Source organism: Manis pentadactyla, chromosome 1, assembly GCF_030020395.1.
Source record: "Manis pentadactyla isolate mManPen7 chromosome 1, mManPen7.hap1, whole genome shotgun sequence".
NCBI lineage: Eukaryota > Metazoa > Chordata > Mammalia > Pholidota > Manidae > Manis > Manis pentadactyla.
The window spans coordinates 125,182,758-125,206,532 of NC_080019.1; the positions used below are offsets into that span (position 1 = coordinate 125,182,758).

The following is a 23,775-nucleotide window of genomic DNA, read 5'->3' on the forward strand; positions in this document are numbered from 1 at the left end:
CATTGTTAGAGGAATTGAGGAATGCTTTATGAGGCTAATATTTGAGTTGTGTATGGACTATTCCTTCCAGGAAGTTCCTGATTGTGGTGGTCTTAATTTCTGGACAGTAATCTTTCCAACATTAATTTTTAAAACTCCTTGTGTTTTTATCTCTTCAAACTGGTCTTTTAAAAAATGATCAAAAAATATTACAGTCTATATAAACATTTGGGGACTTAAATTCAAAGTTAATTATAATACCTACAATGTGGTTTAGGGCTCTTGTTATTTTTGAAACTCTCTTTCCCAGGTCAGAAGATGCTTAAACACTGAGCCATGACTTTGAGTATTCAACTGGGTAACACCTACTTGCATTAGGTGCTTTATGAAATCTATATCTACACTTACATGAACAAGATTGAAGATGAAATAAATGGCTTAACATTCAAAAGTCAGACAATGAAAAAATAAATATATAAAATGATCTATATTAACCACAGAATTCTTTGTATGAAGTTTTAATGAATTATGAGCCATTTACCATTACAGACTTTAAGCCTTAATATTTCTTCTTTCTTATGTAAAACCAGATAACTATAACAGCCTATCTCAAGTATGACAGAAGACCATAGTATGAGTAATAGTAATGTTTGTTTTCACATCTGCATGCTTGAACCAAAGAGAATGCTCCCAATTTCCCAACTCAGCAAAGTAAATTCAGTGAAATTTTTTCCGGATCATAGTTTCAGTTGAAATATAACGAATAATCTCTTTGCCTTTCACTAGCACTTTTTATCCATTACACAAGCACTTTCCCATTATTTTCTCCTTTACCCTCAATATTCTTGTGAGGTAGTGAAGGGAGGCAGCAAGAGTTTTTTTTTTTATTTTGCAGATAAGAAACTTAAGGTGAATTTAGAACTTAATCTTGGCAGCATATTGAAATCTAAGAAGTTTTAAAAAATCTGTATCTCAGACCAACATCAGAATCTTAGGGAATGGGACTTAATCATATTTTTCAAAACACACATGACTCCAATGTACAGTTAAAGTTGAGAACCACTGGTTTTGATGATTTATACTCAATCTTCAGGTTCAACTGTCTTCTACCTAAATGCTCTTTCAGCACTAATGATAAAGAGATTGCTTTTCCTGGAACATTGTAGCAGTTTAATATTCTGTACAGCTACTACTTGTCTCCAGTAACAAACTTCATCAGGTTATAAAATGAAGGCTCTTCATTCTCCTGATGCTCATCCTGAACTTCCATTGTATACAATTTGCAAATGGGATATTAGGGAATTTAAATCTTTGAGATAAGAATGGCTTATTGTTAAATATTTAGGCAATTATTTGATTCTAGGTTCAATATGCAATAACCATGTGTTTCTGTTTTCCATTCAGCACCTCCAAAACTTTGTCATATATGAATAATCACTAATAAGACAACACAGAAGTTAGAAACAAAATTCTCAGCAAAAGCCCTTGGAATTGGCTATATCACAACCTGAAAAAGAAACAAGTACTTTAAGTATTTTAATGTTTTCTAACTAGCTCAGTCTTCATCTGAACCAGTTTTCTTAAATGTTAAACTTTGCCAAATGGAGTTGTTCTACACCAAGAAAAATCAGTATCTGTAGCAGCTATATTGTCTAAAACATTTCACACATAATTTCACTCTGCACTATTAAACATGGTTTCCAGGCTTCTATTACATGGATATCAAAAAGGATCTTTAACAGATTTCACCTTTAAGCAACACACCAAACACACAAAAAATATTTGTAAACCTGTCAGGTGGCAAAAATAAATCTTTGTTCATTGACTGAAATCCCCTGCTTCATAGTATTGATAATCTTAACTCTCAAGTAACAACCCAAGAACCCTAGACAGCTGCATGCTGTCCCTAAATTTGTTAGATTTAAAACAAAATATACATACAGCGATAACCTAAGATGTACAAAGATGCCACTTGCCTTAATCAATTCTTATCACAAAGATGTATCTGCAATCATACAATTTATACTTTCATACAGAAAGATGTTTGTTTCTTATAACAAAAGAAAATCTTAGTTTGCATGTTAGATTATTAATTTGTAAGACTATTAGCAAAACCAGATTTATTAGTCAGAAATTCAGAATGGGAATTAATGTTAAGCTCCTCTACAATGAAACCTTCAAAATATTGCCCATCTGAAGTTTTCAGCACAAGGTGTTTTATTTCAGTCCCATGGGGGCAATTATCTATAATGAGATTAAGAACATTCTTAACCTGGGTTCAGGTTGACACTGTTTCAGGTGGATAAGTAAACATGTTCTTGATAACCCCAATGAAGAGTCTGAGGCTTAGACTGCCGCATGATGTAAACGATATAAAATTTTTAAAAAATTTATAATATCTACAATATTATAAAGCTACAAAATAAAAGGACCATTAACCAATCCTTTTCCTAAGGTCTGTGACTGACAGATTTTATATTTGAGGCCTATATGAGCAAATGGCAATGCTCTGTGTTGTTATGAGACACTTTCTCAGGAAGCCAAAAAATAAAATCAGATGCACATTCTTATTACTGATAAATGTATGATTAGCAATAGATTTGACTTCCCTCAATCATTAGCCAGAGGATTGAGGAATCTTTACAGTAATTTTGACCCTTAAAGAAAAAACAAAACAACCAGACTGTAATAGCTATGCATACTGTAAACCAAATACAAAATGAGCCAATGCAACATCTCCTCTTAAAATACCCTTCTTTGTAGTTACCCAACTGTCCCTAAATGTTACTGTAATTTTGTACCATGTAGTGGTTTTTAAGAAATTGAGCTAGAACAAAGCAATCTCTTTGTCCTGATTGGTTTTTTTTATACACATATTTTATATACAACTTTTAAAATAGCTGCACAATTTTACATCTCACTGCTAGAGAAGTGCAGTCCAGGCAGACCATGCTTCTCAATATATTAAAAATATTAAATAAAACCCAACCAGTTGCATACTTTTCTAATAGTCAAGCTGGTTGGAAAAGAGGGTCTGGAGAAAAAACAGGCAGTTGTAAAATAGGATCAGTCTTTCTTCACAAACATACTACTTAAAAATCTTACTATTTCCTTATCTTATCCCTTTTACAGCATCTCTAAAATCTCACCTTAAAAGTTGGAGTTAACACATTGCTAACTTAGAGACAAAATCTGTTGCAACATGCATATGTCAACTGCCCACTCAACCAACTGCAACCCTGAGGATTTTTCTGGCCCAGTAGAAAGAGGAAACACTAAGATAATCTCTGCTGTAGAGTTGCTTCTCCAGTTAACAATTTCATGTGTTTTTCAGGATGTTTCTTGGGCATGCATGTATGACACTGTCACTTCATGATTCTACTTTCCACAAGCAGATATTTCCTGAACTCTGTCTTTCATCACAAGAAAGCCACTGTCATCCATCCAAAGGTTTCCCAAGGTAAACCAAAGTCACTTCTGTGTTGCCATATACAGCAGAAACCGCTGGATATAAACAGGCCTTTGGAAGTCCTCTAAAGGCAACCCCCAGGAACTCATATCCACGTTCAAAAGCTAAAGTCTTATCTTCCATGTCCAAGATGACTCGAATCCTTTCTCCTATCTGCAAACAGACATCAAAAGGTTAGAAGGAAACCCACCAAGGACACAGCTAAAAGAAATATACAAATCAATAAATTGAAAACATTATTACGAGTATATATCCTAAAAGTTATCTAGAAAAACCAGAAGAGTAGTTTTCTGGCCAGGGACAAACACCTAGAAAGCATTTCATTAATTTCATCACAAATGCTTCTTTTGATTTTTCTTTTAAAATTTAAGACTTGTAAGGGATCTTTATTTAATACTGAAAATTTAAATGTTCTCCTGAACAGTCCCCAGTTTGTATTAACTCTTTTTAAAGGCTTTTTAAAAAAAGGTTACTATTAAAATCTATTAACTTGGTATATTTTACCAAAAAGGTTATCTAAATAACCTTTACAAAGTACTATAGTGTACATACACACACACAGACACAAATGGAATATTAAGCCATAAAAAGAAATGCAATTTTGATATATGCAACATGGATGCACCCTGAAAACATTATGCTAAGTTAAATAAGCCAGACACAAAAAGATAAATATAATTTCACTTATATCAGGAATCTAGAACATTTACATTCATAGAGTCAGAAAGTAGAACAGAGTTTAGATTAGGCTGGAAGGAGAGAGAAACAGGGAGTTACTGTTTAATTAATACAAAATTTACTTGGGGGATGATAAAAAGCTTTGGGTATAGACAGTGGTGATAGTTTACACAACAATTTGAATGTATTTAATGCCACTGAATTGCACACTTACAAATGATTAAAATAGTAAACACTGTATATTTTACAATAAAAAATCACTGTACAGAAACATTTTAGATAGCTTTTATTTTTTGATACAGTTGATATACAATATTATATTGGTTTCAAGTTGTACACAACATAGTGATTTGACAGTTATATACATTATTAAATGCTCCTCCCAACTAGTGTAGTTACTGTCAACATAGACAGATGTTGTAAGAGTACTGACTACATTCTCTATGCTGTGCTTTCATCCTCATGACTACTTTATATTATGATTGAGATTTTGTGGCTCTTTATCCCCTCCACCTACTTCACCCACCTACTCCAACCCTTTCCCCACGGAAACCACTAGCCACTTCTCAGTGTCTCTGAGTTTACTGCTGTTTTGTTGGTTTTGTTTATAGATTCCACATAGAAGTGAAATCATATGTTCATTTGTCTTTCTCCACCTAGCTTATTTCATTTAGCATAATACCCTCTAGGTCCATCCATGTTATTGAAAATAGCTAGAACTTTCAAGGCACATCTTTGAAATATGTAATTTGTAATTCCTTAAAATTTCCAAATTCTTAACAGATTATTGTGTTTAAGACTGCTGAATCTATAGTAATCACACAGCTCACACAAACAGGAACTATAATTTTGATCCTAGAATCAAATGATTATAGAAATGATCATAGTGCAAGGCTAGATGGAAAGAATTAAAAAATGTAGTAGTTTGCCTGAACTTGCCTGTCTTTATAGAAATCACTGATACCTTGAGAGGCTTTGAATTCACAAACAGATTAATAAATAATAGAGGATGAGTATGTGTATGTGTGTATATGCAGGTGTATTTGTGAGAGTAAGATGTCTATAAAAAGTAGATTTGGATGTGCCATGATAGAAGAACAATGACAACCTGGAGCACGAGTTGGCAAACTATGGCCCCTGGGCCAAATCTTCCCTGTAGTCCATAAAGGTTTTATAGGAACAGAGCTATGCTCATTCATTTACATATTATCTATGACTGCTTCTGTGCTATTACACAGAGTTCAACAGTTGTGACAGTGACCATATAGACTACAAAGCATAAAATACTTACTGTCTGACCCTCAACAGAAAAAGTTTGCCAAACCCTGTTTAAAGCAAAGGCAACTGCTCAAGGTCAAACATGTATTAGGAACAAAAATTGAAATACTAAAAGGTTATTATCAGAGTAGAAAGAAAGGCAACTTTTTAAAAAATTAACAAAATGAAATATAGAGTTGCTAGACAAAATGTTGTAAATTTAAAATAGAGGCACGATTTGACAAAGGCTCACACCTGAGAAAATGCCCAGTTTCTCACCTGGTACTTTGGTGCATTGTTGCATTGTGGAAAACTGCCATTGACTTCTCCATTATGTAGTAGATTATTGTCCACCAGATTCCAGCCCCAGCTCTGGTCATCACTGCCCAGCAATGCCACATAACCTTGGCACTGCATGGGGGCTCGTTTTGTGGCAATTCCAATCACTGCCACAGTGCCCAGAGGGCCCTCCCACCACACTTCCCATGCATGGCGGCCCTCACTGAAACCAATTTTGGTCCTTGCACCATCAGTGCTCTGAGCAATGGGGTTTCGGTGTAAAGTGAAGCCGTTCTTCTTAATGTAGACATTCCTAGAGCAGTCATTAGTGCTAAAGGCATGTTGGAAAGCACGTACCTGAAAAGATGAAAAACAGACCAAAGAAATTGGAATTTGATTTTTTTTAAACATTAAAAAGTAACCAAAGTTTAGGCTACCTATTTTTAAACAATGAAGTTATGCTTACTTTAAATAATACAGTAAGTATTTCCAAAAAAATGGCTAAGATTTCAGGATGGGATCCTAACACATATAACATTTAAAATAACTGCCAACTGATTCATTATAGACCAAAATTCTAAACCACAGTATAATTTCTCCAAATGGACTTCTTAAAATATCAAGCAATACACACATGAATCCTTATATTTTAGAGATAATACTGAAATATTTAGGGATGACATTATGGTATCTGGGAATTGTTTTGAAATATCTATGGTTGGAGTGGGAGAGTGGGTGGAGTAAACATGAAACTAGATTGTTTATAAATCACTGGTAAAGCCTGGTGATGGGTATAAGGAGGTTCATTAAACTATCTTCTCTACTCTTGTTTATATTTGGTATTTTTATATCAAAAAGAGATACACAGTTTTCATACTGGCAATGCTATCACCAAAAAGAACATTTTAAGTAAAACAGAGAACTTAGTCATAGCAGCTCTTAAGTTTACGAAAATTTTTAATGACCACAAACTATCTTATATCCTCAGCCTTGTTAGGTATTACTCATACTGAAGATAGCACTTCAGTTACTCATACTCAACTGAGATAGCACCACTCTCATTTTACCAAATCAAGTAATCCCCTAGATAGCACCTAAATCCAACCACTAGAATTTATTTAAGATTTTTTTATTAAGGTATTATTGATATACACTCTTATGAAGGTTTCACATGAAAAAACAATGAACCACCAGAATTTATAGAGAGAGAGTTATTAAGATCAGCTACCATTGATAGGAAGGGTTAATTGACTTTCAGTAATTACCAGTTTCTTAAGCTTCCAAAATAGAGACAATGTGAAAATTGCTACTCTGTACAAATAATAATTTCTCATGTTTTAATAATTTAAAGCCTTTGGGTTTTTTTCTTTTAAATCCCTTGTTTAACTTATTCAAACTACTGAAAGGCAGCTGAAGGCTGGGACCTACTGCTTTCATTAACCTGAGAAATCAACTCCAGAATCATAAAATTTCAGCATTAGGAAGGACCATAAAGGTCACCCAGTGATGAAGACACAGACCTAAAAAGTCAACAGCTAGCTGTACAAGAGCCCTAAAAACAAGGCAGGTATCCAGTCCCTTCATCCAGTGTTCATTTACTGTTTGGCAGTAACTGTTGCATACCAGAGTGGAGAGATTAAAAAAACAAAGACAGAAAACCTACTTGTTTCAGGTATTTCATGTTTTCTTAAGGAGGCTGTAAATATATATATTTTTCTATCTGCTCCTATTATAACACACTTTTAAGCACTAAAGTATTAGAACATAGGATTAAATAGGAGTGTAAAATGTCCTCAAAATATTAAGTACTGCCTAAATAACTCAGGAGATTGAGATCAAGACAATTAAAATATAAAATACTTCATAAACTCCTCATTATAAAATATCTGATTAGTACTTACCTAATGCCTATTGTCCAATTTTTGTAAAATTACCAATTACACCAATTGTGTTTTCTCTATCCTTATTCTCTTTGTCACAATAACACTGTTGTCAACCTCTTCCTCAAATTTGTATGACATCTTTCTATTACCCTGGCCTGATCCTTCACAATATCTTTTTCGTGACCATCCTACTCTGTCCCCCCAAACTTTCCAGAACTTAGTGCTTAATCCTCTACCTGAATTCTTTCCAGACGTGTCATTCTAAAACAGCACTTTTATTACATCGCATTCCAATTTAGTAACCTTCCATATTGACTACCATATCAACTGTAACTTCTTCTGGCTGGCTTTCAAAGCTTTCCAGGTTTGGTTCCTCCTATTTACCTTTCAACTTCATGTCGTTCTCCTTGTCTGTAGTATAATACTTGCTTTCCCCCTCCAACATATTGTCGAAGAGCAGATCTAGTCTTAGCACCTCCTTGAAGTTATTCTTGACCAAGACCACCCAATTCCCCTGATTTCCCTCTCCTGAATTCGTACCCATCATAGTCTGTAACATACAACACTTAATTCTGTACATATCCTAACCACTTGGTTCTAGTAAAAAATGCCTTGCAAAAAAAATAAAAAACTAACCTAATTTAAAATGATCAAACCTATACAGGAAATAAAGAGGACAGAAGAGTGTGTTAAACAACACCATGGGAATGAAATCCACAAAATAAAGACTGAGGGAAACTGTAGGGTAAATAATCTGGTTTCTTCAACAAATAAACTGTAGGGGTGAGATGTGGGGGAGATGAATGATCAATTTGTAGACTGAATAGCCTTAAGAGACGTATCAACTATTTGCCATGAGAACCTTATATAAATCTTGATTAAATAAAATGAAAATTAAAATTACCACATTTGATATTTAAGAGACAACTGGAAATTTGAACACTGCATCTTTTATATTAAGGAATTAGTACTAATTTCTTTAGGTGTGATAATGGTACTGTGATTATGTTAAGTGTCCTTATCTTTTGGAGATGGGTACTGAAAAGTTCAGATGAAATAGAAAAATAAACATTCAAACTAATTACAAAAATCTATAGTTCCCATCTTACAGTGTCATATACAACCTGGACTTTACATTATAGCAAACAGCTTTAAGACCTAGTTTAGGATCAAAGACTGAAACTTAGAGATTCAGAGTTAGATACCAGTGTGGCTTGAATAATTCATGTTATTTGGTGACATGTAAAGTATGAACTTCAGAAAGACAAATCCAGAATAGACTGACAACTTCAAATACTTAACAGTTTTATGCTATCCCAAGCCTGTTCCCATCCTTGTTACTCAGGCTCCCTGGAAATCCTATCTGACTCTTTCTTCTTCCTCATTTCATTTACCCTGCAGCTGTCCACCTGTGTGGATTTGTTCTTTGCAACAGCTCTCCCAACCACCCCCTTCTCTCTGTACACTTTCAGGTCTTAAGTACCTCTGGTTAGGCACTAAACCCTGCCCTCGCAAATTCATTTTATGGCCTAGTTTTTCTAAGCACAGCCTTTATTTGTCACTCCTCTGTTCAAACATCTATGGTTTCTAACTGTAGAACAAAGCCCTAACTATACACTGATGAGTGTATGGCAAAGACCTCCATGAGGTATCCAGCTTCAGCTTACTCTATAACTGTATTTCCCACTACTTCAATTCAATTTTACACCTGCCTACCTGAAATCTCTTGGATGTCTCCAAAAAGTGTAAATTCTACTTTACCAAAACCAAACTAGTTATTCCTCCTAAATCTAGCCCAGGTGATCTCTATACCACATAAGCCAGATACCCAGGAGTCATCCTTAGAATCTCCACTTTCTCTCTCCTATTTCAAATCTACTGTGGAGTCCTGTAGATTTTACTTCTGGAATCTCTCCCCATCTCCTCCACTACCTACTTCCAAATTAATCTACCCATATTTTTTAGGTCCCCCTCCAATCTCTTCTCCATACTGAATAATTATATCACCAATCACCACACTTTTGCTTACAATTCAAAATGGCTTCCCTACAGTTTGGCTCCAGTCCACCTCTTCTATCTTATCTCAAACCTGCCTCACCTTTGCTCTCTATTCTCCAGACATACCAACGTATATTATGTCCCTTATACTCATTACATTCCCTCATGGAAGGCTCTTTCTTGCCTCTCCCCTTGGCCTGTTTATCCTTTTCCTTCAGGTCTCACTCAGTTCATGCATTATTTCCTCAGAGAAAGCCTTCCCTGACCTCCTTAACTAGGTCATTACTAACATTTAGAGCACTCTGTATCTCCCTAATGGTACTTACCACAGATGCAATTCTACATCTGTGTGATCATTTGATTAACATCCATATCCATATCCATCCTGCCACCCCCTGATTGTAAGCTTCATAAGACAAGGCATTCATTAGGGTTTGTGTTGCATCTGCAAAACTGAGCATAATGTCTGGCACTCACATTTTAAAAAAATAATAGATGCTATAAAAGGCTTTGCTTTCCTCTTTTTCTGCTTTTGTTCAGGATATTTCCTCTTAGTAAAATGTTAAATCCTCCCCATCTTTAAAATTCAGCTCAAATACAATCTCAGCCTCAAACCTTCTTCAATTCTTCACTCAAAAATCTCTCCTTTAACTGAATTTTTATTACATATATTTTTTCTATCTCTAATAGGAGCAATCTCTACCAGGTGTTAGTTATTTCTATATATGATTTCTCCTCTTCTAGACTGAGGACTTCCTTACTAGCCTGTCTGACTTCTTCTGAATTAATCTTTTTATCCTCAAGATGTTCAAGGAAAGTCCTATAACATCTTAATGAATGTGATTAGTACAAGTGTAAATAGCTATAATGTGTGTAGTAGGAACACATATAAAGTAATAAAAAACTTAACAAGCCTAAAACATCTCCAGAAGGATACAAAAGAAACAGTTAACACAGGCTTTCTCCAAGGAGGGAAAGTGGGTGGCTGTGGGACAAGGGCAAAGAAAGACATTTTGCTTTATACCATTTTGTTTCCTTTGAACATTGACTCACAAAAACATATTATTAGAAATCATGTGAAATTTCAATCATGTGAGTATCTCTATTACGGTCCAATTACAAAAAGTCTTTTAATTTAAAATAAGTAAAAAAAAAACCTTATTGAAAAATGTACACTAAATAAAACTTATGAAGCCTACACTTATCAGGCAAATTAGGACAAAAATGCAATCTGCTGCACTTTACTATAAAAATTACAACTAATATCCATTGAGCATTTACTGGGTACAAATATTGTCCTAGTAAATGAACATGTTATTTCCCTCAATAAAAAACAATTTGGATAATGTTGCTCATGTTAATTGTAGATTAATGACACCAAAAAAAAAATTTTGGTAGTTGGCATATTTAATAGCAATATTCTTTATTAAACTAAAACTGCTTTATTACAGAAGAATAAATTTTATATCTATTTCACATGGAAAAAAATTTACTTATTCTGACTGCTGTTGGCAGTCTACTTTTAAAAAGGGATGTTTTCCATTTTTAGTTATTAAAAATTTTTTATGTTTACCACTTTCTGGGTCAGACTTTATCCAGCTGTCATTCATCCAACTGAACTCAAGCTCAAGGCCTTTTGTTCATATCGTTTGAAAAATCTTTCCAGTCCTATCATAATCTATTACTTGACATTTTTGTCTATGAAGAAGACATGAATATGCACAAGAATCTAGGAGGAAAAAAGGCAGCGAAACTGTTCATCAGCACAACAGATGACAAATCGAAAAGAAGAGGCACGCCATCAAGGTGCAACTACGAAAAAGTTGGCAAGAAAGTAGCCAATACCAGTGGGATACAGCAGTGTTACGATAGTTAAGTGGTGCCAATGGGAGAATGTTCTATAAAAGTCTCTATCTTTAAAGTTAGGAGGGTATCTAGGACCACACTCACTTATAAGCCAGAAACATAGTGGAGAGAATTAAAGAGAATTTGGGAGACACAAATAAAAAATGGTTATAAACCGGAGCTTGGAAAAGGTGAGGTGAATGTGGGGGTGAAAGCAAAGATCTTAGAAATTAGGCCCATGTTAAGGCAGTCGAGATTCTCTAATAAAGCCTATTTGGAAGGCAGAGAGAAAAACAGGAAGAAGAGTATTGAAAGGTACAACAACGGGGGTAGTCTGTCTTTAAGGGGAAAGACTATGGAAAGTAGAATAAGTGATTGACATCAGGGATGGGAAGGCGTTTGGTCTTTTCAAAAGTGTATCACGGCAGTGGGGAGGGTTAAGGAGCAGAACTTCAAAGAGGATTTTTATGGGGGAGGGGAGCTAGGGTAGACAGGAGCGTGGAAAGGCGGGATTGGTGAGGCGAGGTGTCTTAGCTTAAGATGAGAAGCACGGAGAGCGGTGCTGAGAAGCGAGACCGGGGTCAGCGGTGGGGCCCGTGGCTCCCTCACCTTGGCCTTGTAGCTGGGCAGGTTGCAGAGAATATCCGTGCGCAGAGCCTCTTCTGCTAGGCTGCGGGCGCACAGGCTCCGCCACACCTCGCTGTTCTCATCGCCGTGCAGGCAGCGATACCAGTGCTTGCACACCAGGGCGCAGCTCCGCAGCTCGGACAGCTCCAGGTAGGAGAATACTAACTCCAGCACCCGGCTGGGCAGCCGGCCTCCGGCCCCCGCCAACCCGGAGCCCGAGCCGGCGCCCGAGCCGCCGCCGCCGCTACAACCTGCGCCGCCCGAGGCCGCTCCAGCCCCCGGGCCCGGCGCCGCCATCGTCTCACCAGCCGGCCCGAGGGCCGCCGCCACCGCCGCCGCCGCTAGCCCCCGTCTCGCCTGAGGCGGCCAAGCCTCGCCTAGAAACCGGAGCAGCTTACTCACCGCCCCTTTCACAGTCAACCATCCGCCCCTTCACCTCTCCCGCCCCTGCCCCGGGGCGTCCGCCACGTGCCCCGCCTCAGTGAGGGCAGACGCCCCGGCCGCACAAGCGTCCCCCACCCCTCCCCCGCGGCTCAGCGCGCGCGCCGGAACCACCCGACCCGCACGGCCTCCCAGCGGCGAGCGGTTGACTCCGCCATGCGGGTTGAGGGCACGAAGCAAGGGCGCACGCCCGGCTCGCTCGCGGTTCCTCTCGGCCCCGGATGTGACTGTTGGGCTGCGGCGCCTCGTGCCCTACACAAAAAGAGATTGGGCGCCCATGAGTGAGGTCATCACGAGGCGCGGAGGAGGGAAGCGGGAAAGCGCAGGTATGAGGCTTACGCTGGCTGATTTGTGGCTGTCCTCTCTTTTCGGTCTCGGGATCTCGGGGTCTCGCTTGGGTTTTCCTGAGCCCCTTTTTCCAATGAGATTTCCCAGGGTCAGTGAGGTCTCTGCTTCAGACCTCAACCTAACGCATGAGATTTCCCTCCCCTTGCTAGCCAGTTCCTAGCTTCGCCACTTTCGGCTTGAGTTGATGTTTCTTTTCCTTAAGTAGCTGAGATCGTCTTTTCGTCATCAACTTCTCTTGCTCGCCCTTATTACCGGTGCTTATCAGAACCTGTGTCCTGGCATGTATTCGGAAAGTAAGGTGGCCCCATTTGAACATCCCCTCCACCCTCCCAATGTTTGGATAATCTTGTGCTGTTTAAGTGTTTATTGATTGCTAAAAATTTTTTTTGGCAAAACGTAGCCTTTCCCAGTCATTCCTACCAAACCACAGATAAGTAGGCGGATCAAGGAAGTGTGTTTTTATTTAGACATTCCAGTGAGAAAAATGACGTGGAGGCTATAATTATAAACGGGTTCTTGGAAGAGAAAATTTCAGCATTATTTGGTTATACTGCGTCTTCCTAGATGACCAGAAAGTTTTCCGACAGCCTTTAAAGAATGCTTAGTAAGAGAAAATAATAAACATCGTGTGAGCCAGGCACTTTACTAGGGTCCTTTACGCGAGTTTTTATAACTCAAACAGACTCTATGAGGTTGTTACTATAATAATAGGGTTCACAGATGCCCTTAGTAGTCAATTCCACTGTTTTGTTTTTCTGTAGTAAATCTTTCCAGATGCCTTGCTGGGTATAATCCATCTTTTCGTCTGCTCCTCACCTCCCGACCTACCCCATCTCCCACGTTCGGTACCCTCTTCTGCCCTCTGGCTGTTCAGAACTTCCATCTTCACACTCCACCCTTTCTAAAAATGTTTTCAAAATACCCTACCTTTGTCCGCCACCCCATGGTCTCATTAGGTGCTGGAAGGAAGGAATCTATTATCTAATTAGTGTAATTCATAATAGGATATGATCAATTGCTGTGCTTGATCTTTTAGGCATCTTCTTAAGCCTGTTGACTTGATACCTGAATATGGGGATAATGGCACTTAACTATTTCTCCTGGGCTTTCCAGTCCCGGTAAGAGAAAAACAAACTGACTTGACAACTCGTTGTGAAAGACTGTTTTGATTTAACCCAGATTTAATTACATTTTTTCCCACTGCCTTCTACCACAGCAGTCTGATTAACCCATTTTAATGGTATCTTTGGTTGGGTTTCAAATAATAATACATATTTTTAATTTTTTAGACCAAGTAAACAAGTGATTTTGGGGACTCTGGTTGACTCACTCACTGATCAGTACCTGCAGGATGAAATTAAAAGCCTCAGTGTATGGATTTCTGGGGCTTTCCCAACTCTTTTTCTTAACTTTACCTGCCCTCTATTTTTGTTTTTCTGACTAGTGAAGTGATCAGTATCCATGTTATGTGGAGATTAGAAGTTTAATTTATTTTTTACTCTGGTGCATAGAGGTTAAGGTAGAGCCAACCTTGGTCTTGTGAGATTAATAGACCAAGAGTTACTACTGGTTCCCTTATGGAAAAATTGACAGGAACTGTGTTGTTGAAAAGGAATTGTATTAGGAAGAAAACCTGCTAAAACTTTGTCTGCCAGTCAGCATTTACATAGGTCCCCTGTGGGTAGATCAGTGATAGAGAAATAGAGGTACTAGAAGCCCTACCTCAGTCTTGTCTTTGAGAAAATCTAAAATCCTAGCAGGTATACAAAACCTATATGCATACAGAATCCTAAAGCTGTAGAGGCCAGACATCCAGACTTTAAATTAGATTCATTATAGATAAATTAAAACTCTTAACTTTGGAAATAAGTGATTAATACTCTACAGATTCATAACAGTTAAGCAAAATTATTTGTAATTTAGATGGCCTTTTCAATGGTTAATTCAAATTTCATATTTTAAGGTAAGATACTGTGTTTATCATATGTCAGTAGTCACCACAGATGACAGTTCCTAAGCCTAAATAATATTAATACCTTTCATTTTAAATTGTGGTAAGTGTCCTTTTCTTTGGTTCATCTGGAACATTTGGCAAGAGTCTTTGATATGGTAGAAAGTTACTTAATTATTATTTAGTACTTGTCAGCAAAAATCAAACCACCAGAGTTCCCTGTCTTTACCTCCCTGAGTCATTTCCTCTCAAAACCTGTCCTTTAAAACTTTGCTTCATTCTCTCTTTAGTTTCCTTTGCATGCGAATTCTCTGCTGAAAGATATATCTTTACATCTTTTTTCCCATTTTGCCATCTTTATGAAAATTGCTATATCTATATATGATTTTGTGACCATGTTTCTGTTACTTTGATTACTAATAGCTTAGTGACTTTCTAGCAATTTAGTGATTTTTTGTGTATGTGCGGCTAAAAGTGGTAGGGAATAGAAACTTTCAGCAGTCATCCGGTTATTTTAAATGATTTCTCAAAACAACATTAGGAAATTCATCTCTATGATAGGACTAAATTCAGATATCATATATGAAAATGGTAAAGCAACTATGGCAGTTTCTCACTAGACAGATTTGCCCTTGACTTGTTTGATTGTTATAATAAAAAGTTAAATTTGTCCAGATAATTGTTTGTTTCCTTTTGTCTGACAATTTAGAGTTGTATAAATTGCCCCAGTTTCCTTTTTTGCTTTGTCCAATAGGCAGTTAAGGCAGGGGTAGTATTACGTTGCAAATTGAGTTACAGATGTGGGATGCCTAGCATATCAGGAATCTAAATTTTCCACATAGTACTACTGTTGTATAAGTGCAAGTAGGTGATAATGTGATTAAAAATAAGTGAGTACGTTTAAAAGCAGTAATGAATTATTAGTAGCTTTTGTCATTTCTGTAGTTTAAAAGAATAGTAACAAGTTAAAATTTGTCAAAGTGGAATTATTAAAAAAGGGTCTTCATTATTTAGAAGTTTGGGATCCCTTTAAATTGTATCCTGTGTACAAATTCTAAGGGCCAGGTTATTTGGGCAAATTATTTAACATTTCTGAGACTCAGTTTCATTATCTGTAAAATGGAGTAATACCAAACTAAAGGGTTGTTTCAAGAATAAAATTAACGTACTGAAATAGTCTTTGGTGGTAAGACCCAAAGATCTGCATTTTTAACCAGTTTCCCAAATGATTATTGGTATAGTACAGGTTCTCAAATTCTAGCATACTTAAGAATTGCCTATATGGCTGGGCCCCAAGTCTCAACCAACCTTATACAGCTAGGAAAAGTGATAATGGTAATATTTTGGGGGCACTCATATAACAGGGACTATTAGATGTGTATCATCTCATTTAATCCTCTCTGATCATATGAAGTAGGTATTAGTATTACCTCCACTTTATAGAGAAGGAAAGTGAATCACAGAGAGATGTAGTAACATGCCTAAAGTCATCCAGCTACTAAGTAGTAGGGCTATTCAAACCCAGAGAGTTTAGCTCTAGAGCTCATTTTCTGAAACAGTCAGTAAAAGATAAAACCTGATGATTGTGCAAGCCCCTTTTAAAAGAATTTTTCCTAATTTAAAATAAATATATTTAGTATTTATTCTTATTTGGGCATCACATCAAAAGCTGGAAGACCAGGCTTACCTGGGTCCCTGTTTACAAGGGAAGCCCATTTAGGCATGTGCCCCCCTGGTGGACCACATCCTGTGTTCATCTAGGCTTTTGTAGACTTGTTCTTTTTATTGGTTAAGTTTTATAGATGTCTTTTCAAAAAATATTTAAATGAAGTATTGCTTAATGCATTGTCTCCTACGATTATGTTCTTATATAAAACATGAGATTATAGTTTTTTCCCCCTTTTCACAGAGACTTCTGGGTCATTATGGCAGTCAAGTGGACTGGTGGACATTCTTCTCCTATTCTCTGCCTGAATGCAAGTCAAGAAGGGCTAGTGGCTTCTGGAGCAGAGGGTGGAGATCTAATGGCTTGGGGTGAAGATGGGACTCCATTAGGACACACGCACTTCGAAGGGGCTGATGATGTTACCAGTGTCTTATTCTCACCCTCCTGCCCCACCAAGCTCTATGCCTCACATGGAGAAACAATTAGCATACTGGATGTCAGGTCCCTCAAAGGTTCCCTGGACCATTTTCATGTGAATGAAGAAGAAATCAATTGTCTTTCATTGAATGAAACTGAAAACCTGCTGGCTTCTGCTGATGATTCTGGGGCAATCAAAATCCTAGACTTGGAAAATAGGAAAGTTAGCAGATCACTGAAGAAACATGCCAATATTTGTTCCTCTGTAGCTTTTCGGCCTCAAAAGCCTCAAAGCCTCGTGTCATGTGGACTGGATATGCAGGTGATGCTTTGCAGAGTAGTTGGGTAATTTCTAAGTAAGGTTGGCTAACAATCAAATTATTGATCTGGCTAAAATATATCTTTGTATTTTCTATATATTCTAACATGTCTTATCTATTTATGAATAAGCTTATCTATTTACTTCATAAGCTTTATTTACTTCTGCATGTTTAATACTACTTGGAAAGCCTAGTAGTATTCACAAAGTAATCGTTAATTCTTTAGTCTTCCTTTCTCTGGGCTTTAAGACATTTCCAAAACTTAAGAAATGAAATATTTTATTCTAAATAATCTGTTTAAATGAAGGGGCATACTGGAGGCAGAGTTTATCACCCACTCTATACAAATTCTGGTGCTTAAAAAAAAAAAAAGTGGGAAGGACTAGATGTGTTGTTTCTACTATAAAATTCTGGAGTGCATTAATTGAAATACTGCTCATTGGTGACTAGTATCAGAGCATTGTATTCAACCCTGAGTTTTGAAAGGAACATCACAAATTCAGAGTAAGGCCATGGGGAAAGTAAATATATCTAGAAATTCTATTATGTGAGGAACTAGAGGTGTTTAATTCTTGTTTTTCAAGAGGGGGAAAAGTGGAATATGCTGGTGTAAATGGAAGTCATAGGGAAGCAGATTTTGGTTTAATAAAAGAAAGCTTTCAAATAGCTTGAACTTTCCCAGAGCAGATATACTTCTGCTGAGAGTAAATCTCCTATCATTGGTGTGAGAATAACCATGGCTACTCTTTGGCAAGCTCTTAGTACTTGCCAATGTTTTACATATATTAATTTTTATTATAATCAAATCTGATAAGCAGCACATTCAAAGAGGTAGGGACCTTAAGAACAAAATGTGATTTATTAAGATACTTTTTCAACTGCTTGATTTTTTTATTAAATAGGTACAGAATAATATATATGTGAGGTGTAAAGAAGGACATTCAGTAAATACACGTGTACTCATCACTCAAATATTGTGTGTGTGTGTGTGTGTGTGTGTGTGTGTATACACACACACACACACACACACATTTTTTTTTTTTTTTGTAAAGACCTTTGGAAAGTTGAAAGCATCTTATATTTCTGTAGCATACATGTTGATTTTTCCCCCCTCATTTTCACGTCCAAAAATAAGTGGTTCAAAGGTTTATTATTTTTTCTGGAATTTGAAAGATCACCAGTGCCAACACTTAAGGGTTTGGGATGGTGGAGGAGAAGGCTTTATTTCTTTGAAAAACGAATCTTGTATGCATAAAGAAATGTTTTTGTAAGGGGAGAAGTTTTTGAATAGGGTCACTTTGATGTTGCACTTATTTCTAAACCTTTGCTAGTAGTGTACTTTATCTACCTTTGATGTTTTATAGGATCGTAAACCACAAACTCTCGTATTCTTTTCCTTCAGTATCTCTAGCTCTCCTGCTTAGGGTGTGATAATGCTTGAACAGGTGGTTGAGACATTGTGAAACACCTTGGAATCTTAGGAAGAGTAAAGAAGCATAAAAAAGAGAAATGTCCAGGCTGGAACAGTTTGGGGAATCTTCATTACTTAGAAATGATTCTTAGATTGGTAGAACCTGGTATGGCTATTAACACATTTAGATGATTTAAGCAAATAGAAAAAAAATGTTTAAGCTGCTGAAAACATTTTGGGTGTAGTTCTTGTTTGGATGTCTTAGGAGGACAGAAAATATAAACCATGCATTATAGGTGCAAGAAAGAACTTGGTTAAAGTTAAACAGTTAGTATAGTTAAGCTAGCAGACTCAGGAATGTCCAGTTGCCTTGTATTTAAGTTTTTTTATACAGACTATTTCGACATCAAGTTTTAGAACTCATTTTAAAAAATATTTTTTGATAATTATTTTAATTTGCTACGGTTTATGAGTATTTTGGCTTCATCCAAATAGTGATTGCTGGCCACTTACTATAATGTTATAAATCCATCCCAAAAGGATTTTCAGTGTTATCCCTAGTAGAAGAAGAGGAGAGGTGTTATTAGAGGTCACTTCTTTTGAAAGCAGGCTGAGTTGAGGGAAGTTGCCTTCAACAGAAAACCAACTCCATAATGCCATCAGTAGTAATAATCTTGTCAATTCAGATCTATGCTTTTGACTATCTAAACAAGTTCATGCTTATCCTAGTGTCCATTTTAAATTGTGAATAATAAGTTAGGATAATGCTAGATGGTAAAATAAAGCTGTCTATTCTCTTTGAAAGTATGAAGAATGTTTTTCTTTTCAAATTGGTTTTATGGGAAGAAAATGAATTACTTGATTACAGAGTAACATCAATTTAGAAAGTTTATTGTTTTGTTTTAAATGGGTTTTAAGTAGCATTTCCTTTAAATCAGTTTAGTAGGTCCAAGATCATGGTATGAAACAACAACAAAATGTCGAATATACCAGGATGTCAAATTAATCAACATATATGTTTAGAATTTTTGCTCTTTTCCAGGCATTATGCTTGACATTAGGAAAGGTGAAATAAATCTCAAGAAACTGACAAGCTAATATATGTAAACTAATAAAATAATTAAATATGGGAAAGAGAAGTGGGCTGGAATAGTTAGGGAAGCCTTCATGGAGCAACAGGGATAAGCACCCTAATGTCAGTAATTTCAGTAACATGGAAGGAACAGAAAGGAAAAGCATTTCAGGTAGATATTATTTCAGTGATGTTCCAGAGTTAGTTTATTTAGTTTAGAGGCATTTTTACTTGTAACCAGCATTGACTAAATTTAATGAATATCATAATCTTCAATTTTACCTGCAGAGAGGAAGGTAGAATGTCTTTAAAGAAACTGGCAACTGGTTAAGAATTTGGATTACACTTCAATGAGTTTGTCAATCAAAAGTTACTTAGAATCTTGTTTTCTAAATTCTACCTTACTGCCCAATTGGTATTCTAGTTTTGGCACTAGGTAGCATTCCACTGGTATGTTGTGTGATCCGAATTTTTTTTATATTGCAGGAAATGTATCCTACTATTCATTCTTAGACTACTTTGATGATTTTCTTAGAAGTAGAATAAGCATAGTAGTTGAGCAAAAGGCTAGAACCCTGTTTAACTATATAACTTCCTCTTATTTAAAGGTCATGCTGTGGAACCTTCAGAAAGCCCGGCCACTCTGGATTACAAATTTACAGGAAGATGAAACGGAAGAAATAGAAAGCCCACAGTCACCTGGTCAGCTTTTAAATCCTGCTCTAGCCCACTCTGTGTCTGTGGCATCGTGTGGCAATATTTTCAGTTGTGGTGCAGAAGATGGTAAGATTCGAGTCTTTAGGGTGATGGGAGTCAAGTGTGAACAGGAACTAGGATTTAAGGGCCACACTTTAGGGGTATCCCAGGTCTGCTTTCTGCCAGAATCCTATTTGCTGCTCACTGGAGGGAATGATAGGAAAATAATGGTGTGGGATATAAGCAGTGAAGTTGAGAAAAAACAGAAAAGTCCTTCAAAACATACCCACAGAAAGAAAACTAAAAGAGCAACTTACACCAAGCAGGGTGGAAACACGCATGCTTCAGTAACAGATGAAGAACATGGTAAAATTTTACCAAAGCTAAATATTGAACATGGAGATAAAGTGAACTGGCTCTTGAGTGCAAAAATAAAGGGATACCAAAATATATTAGTAGCTGATCAAACTAGTTGTATATCTGTATATCCCTTAAAAGAATTTTAAAGCCAATAAAAACGTTTGGAAAACTGCAGTAAAACTTTTTATGTGTTTAAAGAACCCTTTGTCATATGTGGATACCATCCCATTGTATACATTTTAAGATATTTGAGCAAAAGAAGGTAATTGAGTAATACTTCATATAGTAAATGACATTAAAATTTGGGGGAAGAGAACTAATATTTACTGAGCAGTGACTGTGTATCAGCCATTTTACATATGTTCATTTATTCCAAATCAGTGAAGTGGGTAATTTTTCACTCATTTTACTGTTACAGGAATTGAGACTCAGAGATGTTAAGTAGCTTGAAGATCCAGGAAAATTATAGTCACAATTACTTATCTCCAAAGGATCTTGGTTGTCTTGTCAAAGGCTTCTGCCTTAGGGTAGCCCACATCTTGATCCAGATGTCATTAGCACATTACTTATACTAGTTGTTTTGGATCATAGGATATCATGTTGAATATCAGAATCCTTATAAATTGGAAGTGGAAACCTGTTCTTACTTGTTCTGTGTAAAGCCCAGAGGGCATTGCTGGCAATTACCTTTTGATGTTTTTAACAGAATGGTCCCAGGGTGAGATCAGTTTAGGGTACTATGCAGCAATCCAGACCATGATGCTAATAGGACCAAGAGTAAGCTGAAGTTATGAATAAGCAGAAGATATAAGGTAGAGAAGAGGTAGAGAATAGAAGCTGAAATAATTTATCAAGAATAAGTTCTTTTTCATCATGGCCTGGATTGCCTTCCTCTGTATGTTCTTTCAACTTTTGCTTATACAGCTACTCTTATTTTCAGAGTTTTGAAGAGAGAATCTGATGGGTTATACCATCATCCCTGTTTGTGGATTACTCTTTAATTTCAATTTTAGAATGCTTATTGCAAGTGACAGAAACCCTTAGCATAAAGGAATAATTGGCTCACATGACTGCTAAGTTGAAGGATAGGCATGTACTGCTGGGGTTGCTAAGCTGATAGGATGTGAGCTTGTAGGTGCCCTGCCAGGTGGAAAGTCTTTCCTAAGGTGGGGAGAAAACCCACAGTAATTTTGAGCTTGGCAACAGCCATGCCTAAAACATATATTCCTAGACCCTTTTTTTTTTTAACTTGCCATTAAAAGAGTCCTGACCAATTAAGTGGGCTTTCAGTAAATATTGTTTACATTTGGAATTTAAGGAAAGAATACCATCTTGTCTCTAAAAAATTCATTGACAGAGGGCCTTGACCTGAGCTTGTGCTTCAGGTTATTTTTAACCCCAGCTATGAAGGCTACACATAGCTCTCCCAACCAGTGTTCAATTTACAGATGTCCAAGTATGTTCATTTCACATTTGATGTTCCTCCAAATTATAATCAGTGTGTGGTCCAGGATAGACAATCCTGAGGCTGATGTAGAGCCGTCAGTTGTTTCTCCCTACTGTGAGCAAATATGCCTTCAGGATTAATCAGTCACCCTCTGGCAGAATTATGTGTAATCCTGGTGCTTTGACCTATGAACAGGTCTCCGTTGATCTCAGTTTTCCTGTTCATAAGCAGAGAATTAGTGAAAAACAGTAATGCCCTGCACATGTGCTCTGTGTGTGAGTTTTTCTAAGCTTTGAAAATGAGATACCATGACACATGATCTCAATACGTCAGCATGCATCTCCTGAAAAAGATACTTTCCAACATAACCATAATACTGATATCATACCTAAGAAATTTAGCAATAATTTACATTGTTGCTCCTGACCAGCCAGTTGTGACTAATGCCATTCTTACTATACTGAAGTGGGAGAGGTGACAGCCAGAACTGATGAACACAGGCCCCTCAGTGATGGAAAGGGCCTATGGAGGTGAGAGCCTGGGAACAAGAGGAGCCTTGTGGCTCAGTCTGGGGTCTGAGGTGGGTTCCCTTTGTATCCAGCCTTCCTGAACCTGTGGCATGTCCCCATTGGGGAACATTGCCCCTTCTATGGCCTAAGGTTCATTTTAGAGACTAAGTTGTCAGGCCAGAGGGATGTTGTGGGAGAGTAAGGATCTGAGTGTCAGTTAAAGCGAACTCAGATCCAGGATTACTACCTGGACCATACTCTATCATTACTACCAACTGGGCCATACTCTACCCAGAGGAGAAGAATTTAATCTAGGCCCAGAAGAGGATGTTGGAGAAATTCAGATCACCTCAACACCTGGAGAGTCCCTATCATAGACTGGTAAGCTTGGTGGAGAAAAGGGCTGGACCATGGCTTAATAGAGCCTCCATCAGGTCCTCTTCTCTATAGCTGTACAGTATGTTTGGGGAGAGTGATCCAAATTTCACTTTGGCATGATTTTCCTATAATCATTCTAGGTAATGAAAAGAGGTATCCAGAGCATGAAGTGATGAAGTAAAAACAAGTCTTAATGATTTAGAAATGCTGACACAACAGGTCACAGGTAGCATGTGGAAATTTATTACATTTTTGAAATTTTATTTAGCTACTCTGTTTAATCTTAGAATTCCTACAAAATACACTATTAAAGATGTAATTTATTATGAATGAAATACAATGAAAGTGTACATGAGAATTATATGCCTTCTGAGTCCACTGACAACAAAATCTGCATCTACTTTTCAAACTTGGATTTACTCATAAGTAACCTTATGTCACTCTCACAGGAGTTCAGTTATTATTTTCACTAATATATTTGGGGTGAGCACGTTGTTAATTGTGTTACAAACCAAGATATGGCTGGATAATTGTAAATGTTAGTATTTTATTTGAAATTAAGATATAAAAGATGATTTAAAAACTGCAGGATCTAATGAATTCAGTAAAGTTGCAGGATATATATAATCAATACACAAATCAGTTGCTTTTCTATGCATTAACAATGAAAGATCTGAAAAAGAAAGAAAATTAAAGTGTTCACAACAGCTTCAAAAGCAACAAAATGCCTAGGAATTTAACCAA

The 23,775-nt window shown here is 36.9% G+C and overlaps 2 protein-coding genes across 4 annotated transcripts; one reads left to right on the forward strand and one right to left on the reverse strand.

The window, feature by feature from the left end:
- Positions 1-481: 481 nt before the first annotated feature.
- FBXO45 (F-box protein 45) lies at positions 482-12,455 on the reverse strand. Its single transcript, XM_036875166.2, has 3 exons — positions 11,998-12,455; positions 5,663-6,019; positions 482-3,601 (listed from the first exon to the last, which is right to left on the reverse strand). The coding sequence occupies exons 1-3, from the start codon at positions 12,310-12,312 to the stop codon at positions 3,416-3,418; spliced, it is 858 nt and encodes a 285-aa protein (XP_036731061.1). The 5' UTR covers positions 12,313-12,455; the 3' UTR covers positions 482-3,415.
- A 164-nt stretch (positions 12,456-12,619) lies between these two features.
- On the forward strand, positions 12,620-20,896 carry WDR53 (WD repeat domain 53). Of its 3 annotated transcripts, none has more exons than XM_036875164.2 (3): positions 12,661-12,782; positions 16,665-17,160; positions 20,250-20,895. In XM_036875164.2, exons 2-3 carry the CDS (start codon positions 16,681-16,683, stop codon positions 20,841-20,843), a joined length of 1,074 nt encoding a protein of 357 aa, XP_036731059.1. In that variant the 5' UTR covers positions 12,661-12,782; positions 16,665-16,680; the 3' UTR covers positions 20,844-20,895. The 3 variants fall into 3 exon arrangements, with proteins under 3 accessions (XP_057357506.1, XP_036731059.1, XP_036731060.1); XM_036875165.2 differs by lacking the exon at positions 12,661-12,782 and adding an exon at positions 12,807-12,892; XM_057501523.1 differs by lacking the exon at positions 16,665-17,160 and having other exon boundaries at positions 12,620-12,782; positions 20,250-20,896.
- Positions 20,897-23,775: the final 2,879 nt, after the last annotated feature.